Source organism: Pleurodeles waltl, chromosome 3_1 (genome assembly GCF_031143425.1).
Source record: "Pleurodeles waltl isolate 20211129_DDA chromosome 3_1, aPleWal1.hap1.20221129, whole genome shotgun sequence".
NCBI lineage: Eukaryota > Metazoa > Chordata > Amphibia > Caudata > Salamandridae > Pleurodeles > Pleurodeles waltl.
This window is the reverse complement of record NC_090440.1, coordinates 980,193,836-980,215,285: the sequence shown is the minus strand read 5'-3', so window position 1 is coordinate 980,215,285 and position 21,450 is coordinate 980,193,836. Positions and strand designations below refer to the sequence as shown.

At 47.1% G+C, this 21,450-nt stretch overlaps 1 protein-coding gene across 1 annotated transcript in view; it reads right to left on the bottom strand.

Moving 5' to 3' along the window:
• Positions 1-1,584: 1,584 nt before the first annotated feature.
• Positions 1,585-21,450, bottom strand: part of SESN2 (sestrin 2) — a 61,420-nt gene continuing 41,554 nt past the window's right edge. Inside the window, exon 10 of the mRNA XM_069224097.1 lies at positions 1,585-3,959. Within this exon, the coding sequence (XP_069080198.1) occupies positions 3,873-3,959 (87 nt within the window). The 3' untranslated portion in view covers positions 1,585-3,872. The remainder of the gene's footprint in view (positions 3,960-21,450) is intronic.

Sequence of the window (21,450 nt, the reverse complement as noted above, 5' to 3'; positions counted from 1 at the left end):
CTCCCTAGGATTTATGCTAACAGGCACTGCAGATCGAAAGACCGTGAAAGGTACAGGAACAAAAAAACAAAATCAAAAAAAGTTGAAGACAGGAGGGAAAGACAGGAAGGCAGTGGTCTGGTTTGAATATGGTTGTTAGGGCTGCTTTTGGTTTCCAGTCTTGCCGTTTACATCTTACTTCTGTTATGTTAGGCATGTTTGATATTATGATGAGGGGCTACTTGAAAAGCACGGCTGTCACTCAGTAAGGTATCCTGGCCCTCCAAGGACTAGTAGGAAGGGCAATGTGCAATTGACTTAAGGAGCAGTTGTACAAAAAGGTGGACAGAAAACGCTCGGAAGAGGTTTACCAACTACTTTGCAGTCAATCAGCAGATTCATTCTCGGTCAAAGGTAAAGCTAAGGGTCTTCTTCCGGTGTGCGTTGGAGCATCAGGGTTTCATCGAGGAGCTCTGAGGAGGCGGTGTGGAAGTAGGCTATAGTAGGTTGTGATTGCAGGGTAAATCAGCGTGACACAGGTCTTAGTACCCTGAATCTCCGCTACCGATACCCGCATTCTAGCTTGCTAAAAAGTAGTCGGTGTGTCCAAGGGTCACGTTGTTGCTGTGGTATACCTTGAGAGATGGGGGTGGGGAAGCATTAATCCGGGGTTTAACAGAGGCACCCCCCCCCCCCCCCCTCCCTCCGTCCGTGGTGCAGGCAGGGGTGCAGGCTTGCTCATACCTTTGTTCAGCCTGACCGGCACTCTTCATGAGGTGCCAAAGGTGGTGGTGGTGGTTTGGCCCCTTCGCCCTAAAGGATGGGCCGCTCCTGCTACTACTAGAGTAGTTTTTTTTTTTTGCAGCAGCCAGTCATGCTATGCACAGTCTATACTTTTTAAATTGCGTAGCCCATGTTATACTGTGTATAATACATTTTTGAAGTAATGACTTCCAGGTTCAGTGCTTACTGTGTTCATAGTATTGCAAATACACAACACTTTTCACAAGTGCACCATCCTGAATTCTCCTCAGTGCCCCTACTGTTAAACATCTCAAGTCTGTAGTGATAGGAAAGTAAAAGCAGTGCGGCGCTGCTAAGAAGAAAGACGCAGCTCTCAAGCAACATACACCCAGTCGTATAGTCCAATGCGGACACAGCCACTGAAGCACAGGGCACTGGAGTTCGTCAGATTTTCTTTCCAAACTGTCCATGTTGCGAAGTTAAAAACAAAACACTCGCGTAGTTCAGAGTGCTATGATTCCGCAACATTGCACAACCATGATGATATGCCACTTCACTTCCTAAAATGAGGCTAGCATTCCTGCCAAGCGCACGCAACAGACTGCATACACAGCATATAGCCACCCACGTCACTATGTGCCCGAGAGCGGAGGAGGCGCCCACCGAGAACGACACATTGGTTTCCAGGAGATTACCGTTATAGTTTTTGTATGTATTCACTGGTTTATTCCTAAACTCTAACACCCTAGACCACCCACGCCACCCCCTCTACCCATATGAAATCAGGTATTCAGCTCTAGCGGAGAGGTCAAATGGACTCTGGCACAAGGAAAACAAAACACCATGCTGCACACTTTGCTGAAAAAAAAAAACAGAAGTCTTTATTTCTCATTGGACAGAATTAGTAGAAAATTCACACAAAAAAAACAAGTAAAAGACATTCAAATTCCAACTACGAAAGAGAAAAACAAACAAGAAAGTGAAATCACAATAAATTAAAAAGGAGCATGTTTCACACGTCTGCAGAAGTAGTGTCATCAAAACACTCCCTCCCCCCCAAAAACAAACACCCCTAAAGTGTACAGCAGTATGGGGGCATGCCCCGATCACAGTAAAAGCCTTCCTTGCGTTTCACGGAGGAGGGCTGCAGCTGATCTGAAATGCAGAGGCACATTTGGTTGCAAAGATGAAGTACTACCTACCCTTTACTCCCCCCCGGACCCACCCAACACGACCTCTCCTCAACCCCATGGTTATATCACCACCCTAGTCAAAAGCACTTCCTCAGTCATTCCCAAAACCTGGGGGATGGAAAAGGTATATCGGAGTAGAACTTGCGCCAGTGACAACAATGTAAATGCTGTGTGGCACATAGCAGTTTAAACACTCACTGCAACACTCCACCTTAAGCCAACGTAAAGAAAGGACCTTTCATGCTTTAGTAATCTCACATGGGGCAAGCCAGAGGTTTGAGACCTGAGCCACATGCACCACAGACATGGTATTTGCAAACCTCATGTATGGCTGCAGCAAGAGCCATGACTGAAGGAGTGCTCATTTCTGCTGCCAAGACGGATAAAAACGAATTACTTTTTACCCACAAAGCACACATTTGGTAGGAAGGCAATCTTTGAAGCACGCAAGGTACTAACGAAAGCTTTATGGTCACATCGAATCACAAGGGGGCACTGGATACTAAGTACCAATTCCTACAGTTTATCAATGTAGCAAGGACTAGGAGAAAATACTTCCGACTTCGTGGGTATTAGTTTTAAGACTAAAGATGTCACTGCTGTCTGAGCCAAAAAACCCACACCACGACACGTATCCGAGAACCAGAGTGTGAAACAGACTACAGCACCAAGACTGCGCTGGGGCAAATACCTGACAGGAAGAAAGATGTGTAAAAATATACCCAACTATCTTCCAAAGTGCAAAAACAGCTCTTTGGTCCTCATGTACCTAGTTTGTATTTTTCCTAATCAGGTACTGAATGTTAGTGAAACAACCTGAATACCAAACTACAGTGCAGTCTATGAACAATTCTGTGCCGAATGACTCCAAGATGAAAAGGCCAATTCTACCAGTCTTCATCCAAACACAACAGAAAAAAATGAACTGGCGCCTTGTTGGGGACACAAAAAGGAAAACATTGGCTTTATATATGTGCAAACACATGCCTCATCTCTTTCCTCCCCCCCCCAAACCAACCACACTAGGAGTGTACTTGTAGCCCACAAACCCCTGCTTCTCCGATCTACGTTATGGCACGAGGGTGGCAAGATCGGTCTAAGGCTTAACCCTTCACTTTTAAAATACCTAGTGCAAGAAAACCAGTTGTGTGAAGCGGTCCTTTTGGGCAATGAGCCCTCAACACAACCCTCTGCCTGCTAACCCCTCTCACCCCTCTCACCCACCCCCTCCACCCAGTTACCACCCTCCCATCAGTGCAAACTAGAATAGCATTAAACTGCTGCAGCAAGAGCCACTTGCAACGACTGGGGCTATTACAAAAGCCTTGTGTACAAAGGGTGTGCATGTCCCTCATCCCCACTGCCCCAGTTTCACATTTGTAAACTAACACTCACCATGCCTAGAGCACACAAATATTCGGCCTCCCCGCAGCAACCTCGAGGTGCCCACTCGTGGTTCACAGGGATCACTCCCTAGTCTGATACGGCCTCTTTCTGGGGGCAAGAGTGATGCTGGAGATCTTTGGTGAAAATATTGTTTTTATTCGGAAAAGTGCAAGGGGCAGCTGCATCAGAATCACTTTGGTCCCAGCTGACCACAGCCTGCGGAGGTTCCACACACACAGCAGTGTGGTGCACTGAACACATGAAGACAGATGCCGCTTTCCCGGTCGGAAACGGACACTGGAGAGCAGAAGCGATCCACAGTGGGCACATGTCATTCAAGTACTGGTGAGGGGTCCAGCCCCCACACCCTTTGACCAGGTGAACTTTAATACTGGTTGTGACGAGGAGTCAGTGCAGCCTTGAGTTATCAGTGCACGAGCTGAGCATTCTCCAGAGTCACAGCATAATCCTCTGGACAGAATCTTTACTGATGGTTTGAAACTCCAAGTACGTTTAAGGGGTGAAACTGTGCAGAAGGTGCTGTCGGGAAGTAGGGGGCCAAGCAGCAGCTCAGGTCATGTATCTGGTGATAGCTCTTAAAGCATAGAGGAGTGCCGCCTGCATTCGAGCTTCCAAAAGCAACAAGTTCACGTGGACCTGCAACGAAAAGAGAATAGGTTTAACAAAATAAAACAAAAACTACTCATTAATGGAAATGTAACTCAAATTATCTAATGCTACTCAAAGCTGGTACAAAACTTTCATTCACCAATTACTCAATGTTATATAGTTAGGTCAGATTAAAAAAAAAAAAAAAAAAAAAAAAAAAAAAAAAAAGTGTTTGCTAACAACTTTGGCACACCTTACAACTAATCTGCATAAAACAAGGTGGGGGGGGGGGGTGGGGGTGGGGGGGGGGGGGGGGTGTTGTCTCAAAACATTGACTTACCTTGTTAATGCCCAAAGGAAAGTCTGCTTTCCCGTATAGAGAAATAGCTGAACACAATTGCATCAAATTTGAAGTTAAAACTTTACTCAGTATGCTTTTTGTGATTTAGTGTATAACCGTTCTGTGTAATAATTTTCCTGTTTGAGAGTTTCATTGTCCTATAGTAGCAATAAAAAAAAAAAAAAGAAACATTGGGTGCTCTTATTGGTCAACGGATTTTCTTCCCCACTGACAATTTTGATGTATGTGACTGGCCTCAGGCGATGACATTGGCTGGCTCAACTCAGATGAAAATGTTGTGGTTGCCATAGGAGGACTCGGTCCTTGTGTTCTAAGAAGGTTTTACAAATAAATTAGTAGTCGGCAAGATAGGGACACCATGACCCCCATGTCACTTGTGAGGGGGTTCTAGTGTTAATAAAAAAAAATATATATAAAAAAAAAAAGCTGCAGGTACTCTTGTGGAAGAACGAGTTACTTACCTTCGGTAACGACTTTTCTGGTGGATACATTAGCTACCTGTGGATTCCTCACCTCATGAATACTCCCATGGCGCCAGCATTCGACGGAAATCTTCTTACTAGTCTCTGCACGTCGACGTCACTGTCTCGCACGCGACGCCGTCTGACGTCATACAGGCAATAAGAGGTCCTCGACGACGTGCAGACGTCAGTACCAATCATTTTTTACGTGCATGAGAACAACCAGGCAATGCAATGAAAGAGCAAGGCAACATCCATTATATTGTAAAAATACACCACATTGTATGAATAACTGTAAATCTTTTTATGTACATATATATATATATATATATAAAACTCTCTCTTTTAAAATATATACACACACCAAGTATATACATAAAGATATATACACATATACATATATATATAAATATATTATATATACATCTATTGCACCCTCAAAGACCAAGAGGAGCACACTCAAGGATTACTTGGCAAGACCATAAAGGCAACGGGGAGGCGGGTGGGACCGTGAGGAATCCACAGGTAGCTAATGTATCCACCAGAAAAGTCGTTACCGAAGGTAAGTAACTCGTTCTTCTGATGGATACAACTACCTGTGGATTCCTCACCTCATGAATAGAGTCCCAAAGCAGTACCACGCCCGGCGGTGGGTGCCTAAATGGTCAAACCAAGAAATCCTGCAGCACTGACCGTGCAAAATGGCCGTCCCTTCTAACCTCAGAATCTAAACAGTAATGTTTTGCAAAAGTGTGAAGGGACGACCAAGTTGCGGCCTTGCAGATGTCGACCACAGGAACACCTCTGGCTAAGGCCGAAGTGGCCGACTTAGCTCTGGTGGAATGAGCTCTAATGCCCTCAGGAGGATCCTTCTTTGCCAAAGAGTAACATTTTAATGCAAAGAACAACCCACCTGGATAGTGTTCTCTTGTGGACTGCCTTTCCTCTCCTCTTGCCCACGTATCCAATAAACAGCTGATCCTCCAGCCTGAAATCCCTTGTTCTATCGATAAAGAAGCTCAACGCTCTCTTTGGGTCCCGACGGTGCAGTCTTTCTTCCTCTTTGGAAGGATGAGGCGGAGGATAGAACGTGGACAAAGTAATTGCCTGAGCCAAATGGAAGGGTGAAACAACCTTCGGGAGGAAAGCAGCCTTGGTCCTCAACACCACCTTATCCCCATAAAAAGTTGTATAAGGGGGTTTTACTGATAAGGCCTGCAACTCACTCACTCTCCTTGCTGATGTTATAGCTACCAGGAAGACTGTTTTTAAAACCAAATACCTCAAGAGGCAAGAATGCATAGGTTCAAAAGGGGACCCCATAAGGAAAGTCAGGACTAAGGACAAATCCCATTGCGGCATAACGAATGGCTTTGGAGGATATTGATTTAGAAGACCTTTCAAGAATCTGATAACAATAGGGGATTTAAATAAAGATGGTTGGTCTGGAAGACATATGAAGGCTGACAAGGCCGATAAATAACCTTTAATGGTAGCCACTGCACAACCTTTCTGCGCCAGAGATAGAGCAAAAGACAAAACGTCCGATAGATGAGCATGTAAAGGATCAATCTGCCTCTCTCCACACCACGCAACAAATTTAGACCACCTATTAGCGTAGATAGATTTAGTGGAGTGTCGCCTGGCCGCTAATATAACATCCACTACCTCAGGCGGGAGAGAGAAGGAACTCAGGTTGCCCCGTTCAATCTCCAGGCATGTAGGTGCAGACTCTGGAGGTTGGGGTGTAGAACCTGCCCCTGCGACTGTGAGAGGAGGTCTGCCCTGAAAGGGAGATGGAGCGGCGGGCACGTTGAGAGTTGGAGAAGGTCGGAGTACCACACCCTCCTTGGCCAATCCGGAGCTATTAAGATTACTAGAGCCCGGTCTAGGCGAATCTTCCTCAATACTCGAGGAATCAAGGGTATGGGAGGAAACGCGTAAAGCAACTGGCCGCACCAGGTCATTTGAAACGCGTCCCCCAACGCTTCCTGCATCGGATACTGAAGGCTGCAGAACAACGGACAATGCGCGTTCTCTCGAGTGGCGAACAGATCTACCCGAGGAAACCCCCACTTCTGGAAGATTAAACGGACTTGATCTGGATGGAGACGCCACTCGTGGTCTGTCGAGAAGTGGCGACTGAGACTGTCCGCACGCACGTTCAAAACTCCGGCCAGATGGTTTGCTATCAAGCAAATCCGATGGTCCTTTGCCCAGGACCATAGTCGAAGAGCTTCTCTGCAGAGAAGGTACGACCCCACTCCTCCCTGCTTGTTTATGTACCACATCGTGGTAGTATTGTCCGTTAGGACCTGTACCGACTGACCACGAAGGGAAGGGAGGAAGGCCTTGAGAGCCAGACGTACAGCCCGTAACTCTAACAGATTGATGTGAAATGAAAATGTCACTTACCCAGTGTACATCTGTTCGTGGCATCAGTCGCTAAGATTCACATGGTATGCATGAGCTCGCCATCTGGTGTTGGGTCGGAGTGTTACAAGTTGTTTTTCTTCGAAGAAGTGTTTTCGAGTCACGGGACCGAGTGACTCCACCTTCTGTGCTCATTGCGCATGGGCGTCGACTCCATCTTCGATTGTTTTCCCCGCAGAGGGTGAGGTAGGAGTTGTACTATAGTAATAGTGCCCGCGCAATGAAAAATGTAAGTATGTACCTATTAAAGGATTAAGTAATATATACAAATGTACAAAATTGAAGGTAACTTCTGAACTGCTACAGGCTTCCGGGGAGGTGGGTGGGTCCATGTGAATCTTAGCGACTGATGCCACGAACAGATGTACACTGGGTAAGTGACATTTTCAGTTCGATGGCATCTGTCGCTGTAGATACACATGGTATGCATAGACTAGTAAGCAGTTAGTTCCCCATAAGCGGTGGTTTAGCCTGTAGGAGTAGAAGTTGTCTGAAATAGAGTTCTTAATACAGCTTGACCTACTGTAGCTTGTTGTGCGGATTGCACATCTATACAGTAGTGTTTGGTGAATGTGTGAGGCGTAGACCAAGTGGCTGCCTTACATATTTCCTGCATTGGGATGTTTCCTAAAAAGGCCATTGAAGCACCTTTTTTCCTTGTTGAATGTGCCCTGGGAGTAATGGGCAGTTGTCTTTTTGCTTTAAGGTAGCAGATTTGGATGCATTTAACTATCCATCTGGCTATACCTTGTTTTGATATTGGGTTACCTGCATGAGGTTTTTGGAATGCAATAAATAGCTGTTTAGTTTTTCTGATGTTCTTTGTTCTGTCAATGTAGTACATTAATGCTCTTTTGACATCTAATGTATGTAGTGCTCTTTCAGCCACAGAATCTGGCTGTGGGAAAAATACTGGTAGTTCTACCGTTTGATTTAGATGGAATGGTGAAATAACTTTTGGTAAAAATTTTGGATTAGGTCGTAGGACGACCTTATTTTTATGTATTTGTATAAAAGGCTCTTGTGTTGTGAACGCTTGAATTTCACTTACTCTTCTTAGAGATGTAATGGCGATGAGAAAGGCAACTTTCCAGGTTAGGAATTGTATTCCGCAAGAGTGCATGGGTTCGAAAGGTGGGCCCATGAGTCTTGTTAGAACCACGTTTAGGTTCCATGAAGGAACAGGTGGTGTTCTTGGTGGTATAATTCTTTTAAGCCCTTCTATAAATGCTTTGATAACTGGTATCCTATACAAGGAAGTTGAATAGGTAGTTTGCAGGTATGCAGATATTGCTGCAAGGTGTATTTTAATAGAAGAGAAGGCTAGCTTTGCTTTTTGTAAATGGAGCAAGTAATTTACTATATGTTTTGGAGTTGCATCTAGCGGTTGTATCTGATTATGATGGCAGTACCAAACAAATCTTTTCCACTTACTTGCGTAGCAGTGTCTAGTGGATGGCCTTCTGGCCTGCTTTATGACTTCCATACACTCTTGGCTAAGTTGCAAGTGTCCGAATTCTAGGATTTCAGGAGCCAGATTGCTAGATTCAGCGATGCTGGGTCCGGGTGTCTGATCTGTTGGTTGTGTTGCGTTAACAGATCTGGTTTGTTGGGCAGTTTGATGTGTGGTACTACAGACAGATCTAGCAGTGTTGTGTACCAGGGTTGTCTTGCCCAAGTTGGTGCTATTAAAATGAGTTTGAGTTTGTTTTGACTCAATTTGTTTACTAGGTAAGGAAGGAGAGGGAGAGGAGGAAAAGCGTAAGCAAATATTCCTGACCAGTTCATCCATAGGGCATTGCCTTGGGATTGCTTGTGTGGGTATCTGGACGCGAAGTTTTGGCATTTTGCGTTCTCTTTTGTTGCAAATAAGTCTATTTGTGGTGTTCCCCAGAGTGTGAAGTAGGTGTACAGAATCTGTGGGTGGATTTCCCATTCGTGGACTTGCTGGTGATCTCGAGAGAGATTGTCTGCCAGCTGATTCTGGATCCCCGGAATAAACTGTGCTATTAGACCAATCTGATGGTGGATTGCCCACTTCCATATTTTTTGAGCTAACAAGCTTAACTGCGTTGAATGTGTTCCTCCTTGTTTGTTTAGATAATACATCGTTGTCATGTTGTCTGTTTTGACAAGGATGTATTTGTGGGTTATGATTGGTTGGAAAGCTTTTAGTGCTTGAAAAACTGCTAATAATTCTAGATGATTTATATGCAGTTTTGTTTGATGTATGTTCCATTGTCCTCTTATGTTGTGTTGATTGAGATGTGCTCCCCACCCTGTCATGGAAGCATCTGTTGTTATTACGTACTCTGGCACTGGGTCTTGGAAAGGCCGCCCTATGTTTAAATTTAGACTGTTCCACCATAGAAGCGAGAGGTAAGTTTGGCGGTCTAGCAACACCAGATCTAGAAGGTGACCCTGTGCTTGAGACCACTGTGAGGCTAGGCACTGTTGTAAGGGCCTCATGTGCAGTCTTGCGTTTGGGACAATGGCTATGCATGAGGACATCATGCCTAGGAGCTGTAGTATAGTTTTTGCTTGTATTGTTTGGTTTGGAGACATGTGTTGAATGACCCTGTTGAAATTGTGGATCCTTTGTGGAGTTGGCGTTGCTACTCCTTTTGTCGTGTCTATTATGGCTCCTAGATATTGCTGTACTTTGCTTGGCAGAATGTTTGATTTTGCAAAGTTGACGGTGAACCCTAGTTTGTAGAGGGTTTGTATGACTTGATTTGTGTGGTTTGAGCATTGTGTGAGCGAACTGGTTTTGATTAGCCAGTCGTCTAGATACGGGAACACATGTATTTGCTGCCTTCTGATGTGTGCAGCGACTACTGCTAGGCATTTTGTGAATACTCTTGGAGCGGTTGTTAAACCAAAAGGCAATACTTTGAATTGGTAATGTATTCCTTTGAATACAAACCTTAGATATTTCCTGTGTGATTGATGTATTGGTATATGGAAATATGCGTCCTTGAGGTCTAGGGTTGTCATGTAGTTGTGTTTTTTGAGCAATGGTAACACTTCTTGTAGTGTGACCATGTGAAAGTGGTCTGATTTGATGAATGTGTTTACTACTCTGAGGTCTAGAATTGGTCTCAGTGTTTCGTCCTTTTTTGGTATCAAGAAGTACAGTGAATAAACTCCTGTGTTTATTTGTGTGCTTGGTACTAATTCTATTGCATTTTTTTTGCAGTAGTGCTTGAACTTCTATCTCTAGAAGCTGTGAATGGTATTTTGTTAAATTTTGTGATTTTGGTGGTATGTCTGGAGGGAATTGCAGGAATTCTATGCAATAACCATGCTGGATAATTGCTAAGACCCATGTGTCTGTAGTTATTTTGTCCCATGCTTCGTAATATTGACGTATCCTCCCGCCCACTGGTGTTGTGTGGGAGGGGTGTGTGACATGTGAGTCACTGCTTGTTGGTAGTGGTTTTGGGGCTTTGAAATCTTCCCCTATTCCTAGGGAATTGCCCCCCTCTATACTGGCCCCGAAAACCTCCCCTGTACTGTCCCTGGTAGGTGGGCGGTGCGGACTGTGAGGTGCTAGCTTGTGTGGCCTGACCCCGAAACCCTCCTCTAAAAGGTGTTTTGCGGAAGGTGTTATAAGATCCTCTGCCCTGCGGGGAATAGAGTGCGCCCATGGCCTTGGCAGTGTCAGTGTCCTTCTTGAGCTTTTCTATGGCTGTGTCGACCTCCGGACCGAACAGAAGTTTTTCGTTTACTGGCATGTTAAGCACTGCCTGCTGAATTTCTGGCTTGAATCCAGACGTTCTGAGCCATGCGTGCCTACGGATGGTAACCGACGTATTAATGGTTCTTGCGGCCGTGTCTGCTGCATCCATGGAGGAGCGTATTTGATTGTTGGAAATGTTTTGACCCTCCTCAACAACCTGTTTTGCTCTCTTTTGCAGATCTTTTGGGAGATGTTCAATGAGATGCTGCATCTCATCCCAGTGGGCTCTGTCGTATCGCGCTAACAGCGCTTGTGAATTTGCGATGCGCCACTGGTTTGCTGCTTGGACAGCAACCCTCTTCCCGGCTGCATCGAACTTCCTACTTTCTTTATCTGGGGGAGGTGCATCCCCAGAAGTGTGTGAGTTTGCCCTTTTTCTGGCAGCCCCTACCACCACAGAGTCTGGTGGCAGCTGAGAGGTGATTAATACAGGGTCCGTAGGAGGCGCCTTATACTTCTTGTCCACCCTAGGCGTCACTGCCCTACTTTTTACTGGCTCCTTGAAAATGTCCTTTGCATGGCGTAGCATGCCTGGGAGCATCGGCAGGCTTTGGTAGGAGCTGTGGGTTGAAGAGAGGGTGTTAAATAAAAAATCATCCTCTACTTGTTCCGAGTGTAGTTCCACATTATGGAATAGTGCTGCTCTAGCCACCACTTGTGAGTAGGCTGTGCTGTCTTCCGGTGGTGATGGCCTAGTTGGGTATGTGTCTGGGCTGTTATCAGACACTGGTGCGTCGTACAAGTCCCACGCATCCTGATCTTGGTCATCGTGGCTCATGGCGGTGTGAGCTGGCGAATGTGACGGGGTGTAAGTTGGCGAAGCCGGAGTTACAGGTGGAGGCGAGGGAGGAGGTGTTACCTTTTGTGCTGTTTGTTGCTGAGGAGTAAACTGAAGCGTTCTCTTTCGTTTGACAGGTGGAAGGGTACTGATCTTCCCAGTCCCCTGCTGAATAAAGATACGCTTTTGCGTGTGATCCACGTCAGTGGATTGCAGTTCTTGTTCAAATCTATGTTTCTTCATTTGAGAAGACATAGAATGCTCTTCAGTGTAGGAGCCAGAAACAGGGTCTGATGTCGCTTTTTTCGGCTCCGAAACCCCTGTCGATTGTTTTTTCGGCTCCGAGGTAACCTTCCTTTTTTTCTGTGCCGAAAATTCTTGGCCTCTATGGTCTTCGGCGCCACTGTCTCGGCGTCGATCCGTGTCGACACCGAACTCTCGGTGTCGATGCTTCTGTTTAGCACTCTCTCGGTCTCGAGGAGGCTGCGTGCCGGTGTCTCGACCGGAGTCGGACGATCTCGACACTAAATGGGCCTTTTTCGGTGCCGATTGTTGGTCACCGAGAATTTGGGTGGAGCCATGGCCGGTTGGCAGTGGCGTCCCCTGGGCCTTCTTTCCTTTTTTAAGGTTTGATCTCGACGTCTTACTCACAGTTCTTGTAGAGTGTAGCTCGTCAGAGTCTGAATCCTGGATGGAAAAGGATTCCTCCTGTTCCTCTTCTGTCTCGAACTGTCGACGCTCTTTTGGCGTGGACGCCATCTGGAGTCTTCTCGCTCGACGGTCGCGCAGAGTTTTTCGGGACCGGAACGCCCGACAGGCCTCACAGGATTCTTCGCTGTGCTCGGGTGACAGGCACAGATTACAGACCGAGTGTAGGTCCGTATAAGGATATTTGTTGTGGCATTCGGGGCAGAATCGAAACGGGGTCCGTTCCATCGGCGTTGTCCTCCACGCGGTCGGGCCGACTAGGCCCCGACGGGGTGCCGAAATCTACCCCGAAGGGCACCGAAGCGCTTCGATGTTCAACGCGTCGTTGTATGTGTCTATCTCTAACCGGATCGCAACGATACCGCCGAAAATCTTCCGTCTTCAGCTATCTTTCCGTTCCGAAACTCGGAGCGACAGGAACACGTCCGAACCCGATGGCGGAAAGAAAACAATCGAAGATGGAGTCGACGCCCATGCGCAATGAGCACAGAAGGTGGAGTCACTCGGTCCCGTGACTCGAAAACACTTCTTCGAAGAAAAACAACTTGTAACACTCCGACCCAACACCAGATGGCGAGCTCATGCATACCATGTGTATCTACAGCGACAGATGCCATCGAACCATCTGTTCCTCTGGAGACCAAAGACCTTTGATCTCCAGATCCCCCAGATGAGCTCCCCACCCTAGAGTGGAAGCATCCGTTATGACTGTGGCCACTGGTGGCGACTGCTGGAACTGCTTTCCTTGTGAAAGATTGTTGCTTGCAATCCACCACTTCAAATCCACAGCAGCATCTCTGGAGATCTTGACAGTACCCTCGAGATCCCCTCCGTGTTGAGACCACTGCCTTCGGAGGCACCACTGAAGAGCCCTCATGTGCCAGCGAGCATGCGTGACCAACAGAATGCAGGAGGCAAAAAGACCGAGCAGACGAAGGACCTTGAGGACTGGAACTACCGCTCCATTTCGAAACATTGGAACCAAATCCTGAATATCTTGAATCCGCTGAGGCGGAGGAAAGGCCCGACCCAATGTTGTATCCAGTACTGCCCCTATGAACAGGAGGCGCTGAGAGGGCTCTAGGTGAGATTTGGGCTCGTTCACCGAAAAGCCCAGGTCGAACAACAACTGGGTTGTTGACTGCAGATGACGCAACACAAGCTCCGGGGACTTGGCTTTGATCAACCAATCGTCCAAGTAAGGGAATACTGCTATCCCCTTCCTTCTGAGCTCTGCCGCAACCACCGACATCACCTTCGTGAAGACTCGAGGTGCTGAAGTAAGACCAAACGGAAGGACCGCAAACTGGTAGTGTTGCGATCCCACCACAAACCGGAGATACTTCCTGTGTGACTTGAGTATCGGGATATGAAAGTAAGCATCCTGCAAGTCGACAGACACCATCCAGTCTTCCATGTTCAACGCCAAAAGCACCTGTGCTAGGGTCAGCATCTTGAACTTTTCCTGCTTGAGGAACCAATTCAAGATCCTCAGGTCCAGAATTGGTCTCAAACGACCATCCTTCTTGGGAATCAGGAAATACCTTGAGTAAACTCCTTGACCCCTTTCCTGCTCCGGGACCAACTCCACCGCGCCCTTTAAAAGGAGGACTTCTACCTCCTGTTCTAGCAACAGGAGGTGTTCTTGTGAACAATACGAAGGGCGGGGCGGGATGAGGGGCGGAAACTCCCGAAAGGGAAGGGTGTAGCCTTTTCCCACAACACTGAGAACCCAAGTGTCCGACGTAACAGTCTCCCATTTGGTGAGAAAATGCTGTAATCTTCCCCCTACAGGAGAGGAGTGAGTGGGAAATGGTGGAAGCCTAAGGCTGCTTCCCCTGCTGCACCCCGCCAGAGGATGAGGATGAGGAAGAGGCAGAGTGCTGCTGAGAAGCTCCCCTGGTGCGGACCCTACCCCTCCCCCTAAAAGATCTATAGGGATGGGAAGAGGCAGGTTGCTGATATCTTCCCCGAAAGGAAGAGGAGGAAGAGCCACGCCCAAATCCACGAAACCTCCTGAAGAATCTGGAAGAGGCCGTGGAAGAAGGAGCTTGGAGTCCCAACGACTTAGCCGTGGCCCTGCTCTCCTAAAACCGTTCCAAGGCCGAATCAGCCTTAGCCCCAAACAGTTTGTCCCCATCAAACGGGAGATCCAACAATGTGGACTATACATCTGCCGAAAAGCCAGAGTTACGGAGCCAGGCCTGTCTCCTTTCCACCACAGTTGTGCCCATTGCTCTGGCTACCGAGTCGGTGGTATCCAGTCCCGTCTGGATAATTTGGGTCGCAGCAGCCTGGGCATCAGAGACAAGATCCAAAAGACCCTGGGGAAGCTCTGTAAACGAAGGAGATGTCATCCATCAGAGCATGAATATACCTCCCCAGGATACAGGTTGCATTGGTGGCTTTTAATGCCAGACTGCAGGACGAAAAAATCTTCTTCGACTGCGCCTCCAGCTTTTTTGAATCTCTGTCCCCAGGCACCGTCGGAAAAGAACCAGGCGCTGACTTGGACGAACAGGAGGCCTGCACAACCAAGCTCTCCGGCGTAGGGTGCCTAGATAGGAAACCAGGATCAGTTGGAGCCATCCGATACCTCCTGGCCACGGCTCTGTGAACTGCTGGGGAAGATGCCGGCTTCTTCCACACCTCTAAAACCGGATCCAGCAGAGCGTCATTAAAAGGTAATAGAGGCTCCGCCGCGGCTGAGGCCGGATGCAACACCTCTGTCAAAAGGTTTTGTTTCGCCTCCACCACCGGCAAAGGCAGGTCCAAAAAACTAGCTGCCTTCCGTACCACTGTATGAAAGGAAGCAGCTTCCTCGGTATATTCCCCGGGGACGAAAGGTCCCACTCAGGGGAAGTGTCCAGCCCACTGGCCGACTCCAGTCCACGCAGCCCATCACCAGAGTCCTCTAGCTCTCCTTCCTCTAGGGCTCGTTGGTACTCCTGCTCTTCTAGTACCCGGAGAGCACGCCTCCTTGAATGCAGTCGTTGCTCAATCCGCAGAGTCGACAATACCTCCGCCGAAGTCGGAGATCGGCGCCGATCTTCCGAAGCCACCGACGCCGCATCCGGCGCCACAGGTAACTTCGGCGCCGACTGAAGAGCAGTTGAAACGGATGGACCCACCGGAGTCACAGGCCGAAATCTCGACGTCGACGGGATGGAAATCCCTGGGGCCAATCCCTCCGAAGCCACCGGAGCGGCCACCGGCGCCGACACTGGCGCCGAGCCCACGTTCCCAAACGGGAGAAAGGGCATAAAGGGTGCCGGCCGAAGAGGCGCAGGATCACCCAAAGAAAAGGCCAAAGGCCCAGCCGGAGCACCCCCTGGAGCCATCTGTTGGAAGATGGCATACATCGCATTCAAGAATGCGGAACTATCGGCTCCAGGGGTGGGAAAAGCCGGATACTGGGGTGCCTGACTCGGAGGCGACCCCGACGTCTGCGCCGGAGAAAACACTTGAGGCTCCAATACCTCAATCACCGACGCCTGTCCAGGCGAAGTTGGAGACGCCGGAGAGGGCAACGGCGTCGAAGGATGCGGCGTCACCGTGGGGCTGACCTCCCATGTTCTTCGGCGCCGATCCGGAGACCTGGAACGAGCCTCCCTTGAATGACGCCGAGATTCTCTACGGCGCCGGGAGTCTCGATGACGCTGATGTCTTGGAGAAGACTTTTTCTTGTGATGCTTCTCCTTTGACTTGGCCATAAACAGCTTCGCCTCGCGTTCTTTAAGGGCCTTCGGATTCATGTGCTGACATGAATCACAAGTCGAGACGTCGTGGTCGGAGCTCAAACACCAAAGGCAATCGGAATGAGGATCCGTCACCGACATCTTGCCTCCACACTCACGACAAGGCTTAAATCCAGACTTTCTCTGCGACATTATTTCCACAGAGAAAGAGTACGCAGCAAGATATACACTGTAACCGCAAGAGTAACAGTTGCTCCCTCGAAGATAACCGTTTCGAATGCACGGAAAAAAGGGAACTGACGTCTGCACGTCGTCGAGGACCTCTTATTGCTTGTATGACGTCAGACGGCGTCGCGTGCGAGACAGTGACGTCCTCGTCGACGTGCAGAGACTAGTAAGAAGATTTCCGTCGAATGCTGGCGCCATGGGAGTATTCATGAGGTGAGGAATCCACAGGTAGCTATTGTATCCATCAGAAGCTGGTATTCAAGTTTCACACCCACAGTAGCCTGAGGGTTTAAAATTGAGCATCCATACTGTGGAGAGTACCACTGTGCCAACGAAAATGTTTTAAAACAATAAGTTCAGTTAAAACAAGCATTGGCATAGCCCATAGGCCTCGCCTTCTGGGCCGTATAAATGCAGTACATTATCCTGAGAGCTGCGCGACCAGAATGGAAGAGCGATACAATTACTACACACTTTTTGCTGGCAGAAATGGCCAATACTGCTATATAGAAGGTTATCTGTGCGGTCATGTTTTATAATAAAACTTTATCTGAAACCCTACAAACATCACTTGGGCACTTGGACTGAAAAGCCTGTGTTTGTAATGCATGCACGAGGACGAAAACACAAATACTGATCTATCAAGACGGCTTCTGCACGTGTAAGGAGACCTGACAACCAAGTCAGAAAATATACTTAAAAATAACCTTTATGATGTTAAAATTAAGTTGGGGCGATAATGAAAATGTCACTTACCCAGTGTACATCTGTTCGTGGCATTAGTCGCTGCAGATTCACATGTTGTGCGCATAGCCCGCCAACTGGTGTTGGGTCGGAGTGTTACAAGTTGTTTTTCTTCGAAGAAGTCTTTCGAGTCACGAGACCGAGGGACTCCTCCTCTTTGCTTCCATTGCACATGGGCGTCGACTCCATCTTCGATTGTTTTCCCCGCAGAGGGTGAGGTAGGAGTTGTGTGTGTTAGTAATATTGCCCATGCAATGGAGTGAATAAGTATGTACCAATTAAGGTTTAAATAATATAATATATTTACAAATGTACAAAGTTGAAGATAACTTCCAAACGGCTACAGGCTCCCGGGGAGGCGGGTGGGCACATGTGAATCTGCAGCGACTAATGCCACAAACAGATGTACACTGGGTAAGTGACATTTTCAGTTCGATGGCATGTGTAGCTGCAGATACACATGTTGTGCATAGACTAGTAAGCAGTTATCTCCCCAAAAGCGGTGGCTCAGCCTGTAGGAGTGGAAGTAGTCTGAAATAAAGTTCTTAGTACGGCTTGACCTACTGTGGCTTGTTGTGCGGACAGCACGTCTACACAGTAGTGCTTAGTAAATGTGTGAGGCGTAGACCATGTGGCTGCCTTACATATCTCGTGCATTGGAATATTCCCTAGGAAGGCCATGCTAGCGCCTTTCTTTCGGGTTGAGTGTGCCCTTGGTGTAATGGCCAGATCCCTTTTTGCTTTAAGGTAGCAGATTTGGATGCACTTAACTATCCATCTGGCTATACCCTGTTTTGATATTGGGTTTCCTGTATGAGGTTTTTGGAATGCAATAAACAGTTGTTTCGTTTTTCTGATGTCTTTTGTTCTATCAATGTAGTACATTAGTGCTCTTTTGATGTCTAATGTATGTAGTGCCCTTTCAGCTACCGAGTCTGGCTGTGGGAAGAACACTGGTAGTTCTACAGTTTGATTTAAGTGGAACGGTGAAATAACCTTTGGTAGAAATTTAGGATTGGTTCTTAGGACTACCTTATTTTTGTGTATTTGGATAAAAGGTTCTTGTATTGTAAACGCCTGAATTTCACTTACTCTTCTTAGAGATGTGATGGCGATGAGAAATGCAACTTTCCAGGTTAGGAATTGTATTTCGCAAGAATGCATGGGTTCAAAAGGTGGACCCATGAGTCTTGTTAAGACGATGTTGAGGTTCCATGAAGGAACGGGTGGTGTCCTTGGTGGTATAATTCTTTTGAGGCCTTCCATAAACGCTTTAATGACAGGTATCCTAAATAGTGAAGTTGAATGGGTAATCTGCAGGTATGCAGATATTGCTGCAAGGTGTATCTTAATGGAAGAGAAGGCCAGGTTCGATTTTTGTAAGTGTAGTAAGTAACCCACTACATCCTTTGGAGATGCGTGTAATGGTTGAATTGGATTATGATGGCAGCAAACAAACCTTTTCCATTTGCTTGCATAGCAGTGTCTAGTGGATGGTCTTCTAGCTGGCTTTATGACTTCCATACATTCTTGTGTGAGGCTTAAGTGTCCGAATTCTAGGATTTCAGGAGCCAGATTGCTAGATTCAGCTATGCTGGGTTTGGATGCCTGATCTGTTGTTTGTGTTGTGTTAACAGATCTGGCCTTTTGGGCAACTTGACGTGGGGTACTACTGATAGGTCTAGCAGTGTTGTGTACCAAGGTTGCCTTGCCCATGTTGGTGCTATCAGTATGAGTTTGAGTCTGTTTTGACTCAATTTGTTTACTAGATATGGAAGGAGAGGGAGAGGGGGGAAAAGCGTACGCAAATATCCCTGACCAGTTCATCCATAGGGCATTGCCTTGAGACTGCCTGTGTGGGTATCTGGATGCGAAGTTTTGGCATTTTGCGTTCTCCTTTGTTGCAAATAAGTCTATTTGAGGTGTTCCCCAAAGTTTGAAGTAAGTGTTAAGAATTTGGGGGTGAATTTCCCATTCGTGGACCTGTTGGTGATCAAGAGAGATTGTCTGCAAGTTGATTCTGGATCCCTGGAATAAACTGTGCTATTAGGCGAATGTGGTTGTGAATTGCCCATTGCCATATTTTTTTTGCCAGAAGGCACAGCTGTGTCGAGTGTGTGTCCCCCTGTTTGTTTAGATAATACATGGTTGTCATGTTGTCTGTTTGGACAAGAATGTACTTGTGGGTTATGATGGGTTGGAATGCTTTTAACGCTAGGAAAACTGCTAGCAGTTCGAGGTGATTTATATGCAGCTTTGTTTGATGTACTTCCCATTGTCCTTGGATGCTGTGTTGATTGAGGTGTGCTCCCCACCCTGTCATGGAAGAATCTGTTGTTATCACGTATTGTGGCACTGGGTCTTGGAAAGGCCGCCCTTTGTTTAAATTTATACTGTTCCACCATAGAAGCGAGATGTATGTTTGGCGGTCTATCAACACCAGATCTAGAAGGTGACCCTGTGCTTGTGACCATTGTGATGCTAGGCACTGTTGTAAGGGCCTCATGTGCAGTCTTGCGTTCGGGACAATGGCTATGCAGGAGGACATCATGCCTAGGAGTTGTAATACCATCTTTGCCTGTATTTTTTGTGTTGGATACATGGTTTGTATAACTTTTAGGAAATTTTGAACCCTTTGTGGACTTGGAGTGGCTATTCCCCTTGTTGTGTCTATTGTTGCTCCTAGGTATTGCTGTACTTTGCACGGCAGAATGTGTGATTTTGAATAGTTGACGGAGAAACCGAGTTTGGAGAGGGTTTGTATGACCTGATCTGTGTGGTGTGAACACTTTGTCAGTGAGTTGGTCTTGATTAGCCAATCGTCTAGATACGGGAATACGTGTATTTGCTGCCTTCTGATGTGTGCAGCTACTACTGCTAGGCATTTTGTAAAGACTCTTGGTGCGGTTGTTATACCGAACGGCAATACTTTGAATTGGTAATGTATTCCTTTGAATACGAACCTTAGGTATTTCCTGTGCGAGGGATGTACCGGTATGTGGAAATACGCGTCTTTGAGATCTAAGGTTGTCATGTAGTCTTTTTGCTTTAGCAACAGTAACACTTCTTGTAGCGTGACCATGTGAAAGTGTTCTGATTTGATGTAGGTGTTTAGTGTTCTGAGATCTAGGATTGGTCTCAGTGTTTTGTCCTTTTTTGGTATTAGAAAGTACAGTGAGTAAACTCCTGTGTTTATTTGTGTACCTGGTACCAGTTCTATTGCGTTCTTTTGCAATAATGCTTGAACTTCTATTTCCAGAAGGTCTGAATGCTGTTTTGATATATTCTGTGTTTTTGGTGGTATGTTTGGAGGGATTTTGAGAAATTCTATGCAATAACCATGTTGGATAATTGCTAAGACCCAAGTGTCTGTTATTTCCTCCCAAGCTTGGTAATACTGACTTATTCTTCCCCCCACTGGTGTTGTGTGGAGGGGATGAGTGACCGGTGAGTCACTGTTTGGTTGAAGGTGTTTTTGGGCTTTGAAATTTTCCCCTGTTTCTAGGGAATTGTCCTCCTCTGTACTGTCCCCGAAAACCTCCCCTTTGGTACTGTCCCTGGTAGGTAGACGGTGTTGAATGTGAGGTACTGGCTTGTGTAGCCTGACCCCGAAACCCCCCCTCTGAAGGTTGCTTTGCGGAAGGTGCCGAAAGTGCCTCTGCCCTGCGGGGAATAGAGTGCGCCCATGGCCTTGGCAGGGTCAGTGTCCTTTTTTAGCTTCTCAATTGCCGTGTCCACTTCAGGTCCGAACAATTGTTGCTCATTGAATGGCATATTGAGCACCGCTTGCTGTATCTCCGGTTTAAAGCCAGATGTTCGTAGCCACGCGTGCCTTCTTATGGTTACTGCTGTGTTAATTGTCCTTGCAGCTGTGTCTGCTGCATCCATAGAGGAGCGTATTTGGTTATTGGAGATGTTTTGTCCCTCCTCAACCACCTGTTTTGCCCTTTTTTGTAAATCTTTGGGTAGATGCTCGATGAGGTGCTGCATCTCGTCCCAATGGGCTCTGTCATATCGTGCTAGGAGCGCTTGAGAGTTAGCGATGCGCCACTGGTTTGCAGCTTGTACTGCAACCCTTTTTCCGGCTGCGTCGAACTTGCGGCTTTCTTTATCCGGGGGTGGTGCATCGCCTGATGTGAGAGTTGGCTCTCTTGCGAGCTGCCCCTACTACAACTGAATCTGGTGGCAGTTGTGAGGTGATGAAAGCAGGGTCTGTGGGCGGTGCTTTATATTTCTTTTCCACCCTTGGTGTTATTGCTCTACTCGACAGGCTCTTTGAAGATTTGCTTTGCGTGCCTTAGCATTCCTGGGAGCATAGGCAGGCTCTGGTAGCTGCTATGGGTGGAGGAGAGGGTGTTGAAAAGGAAGTCATCCTCGACAGGTTCC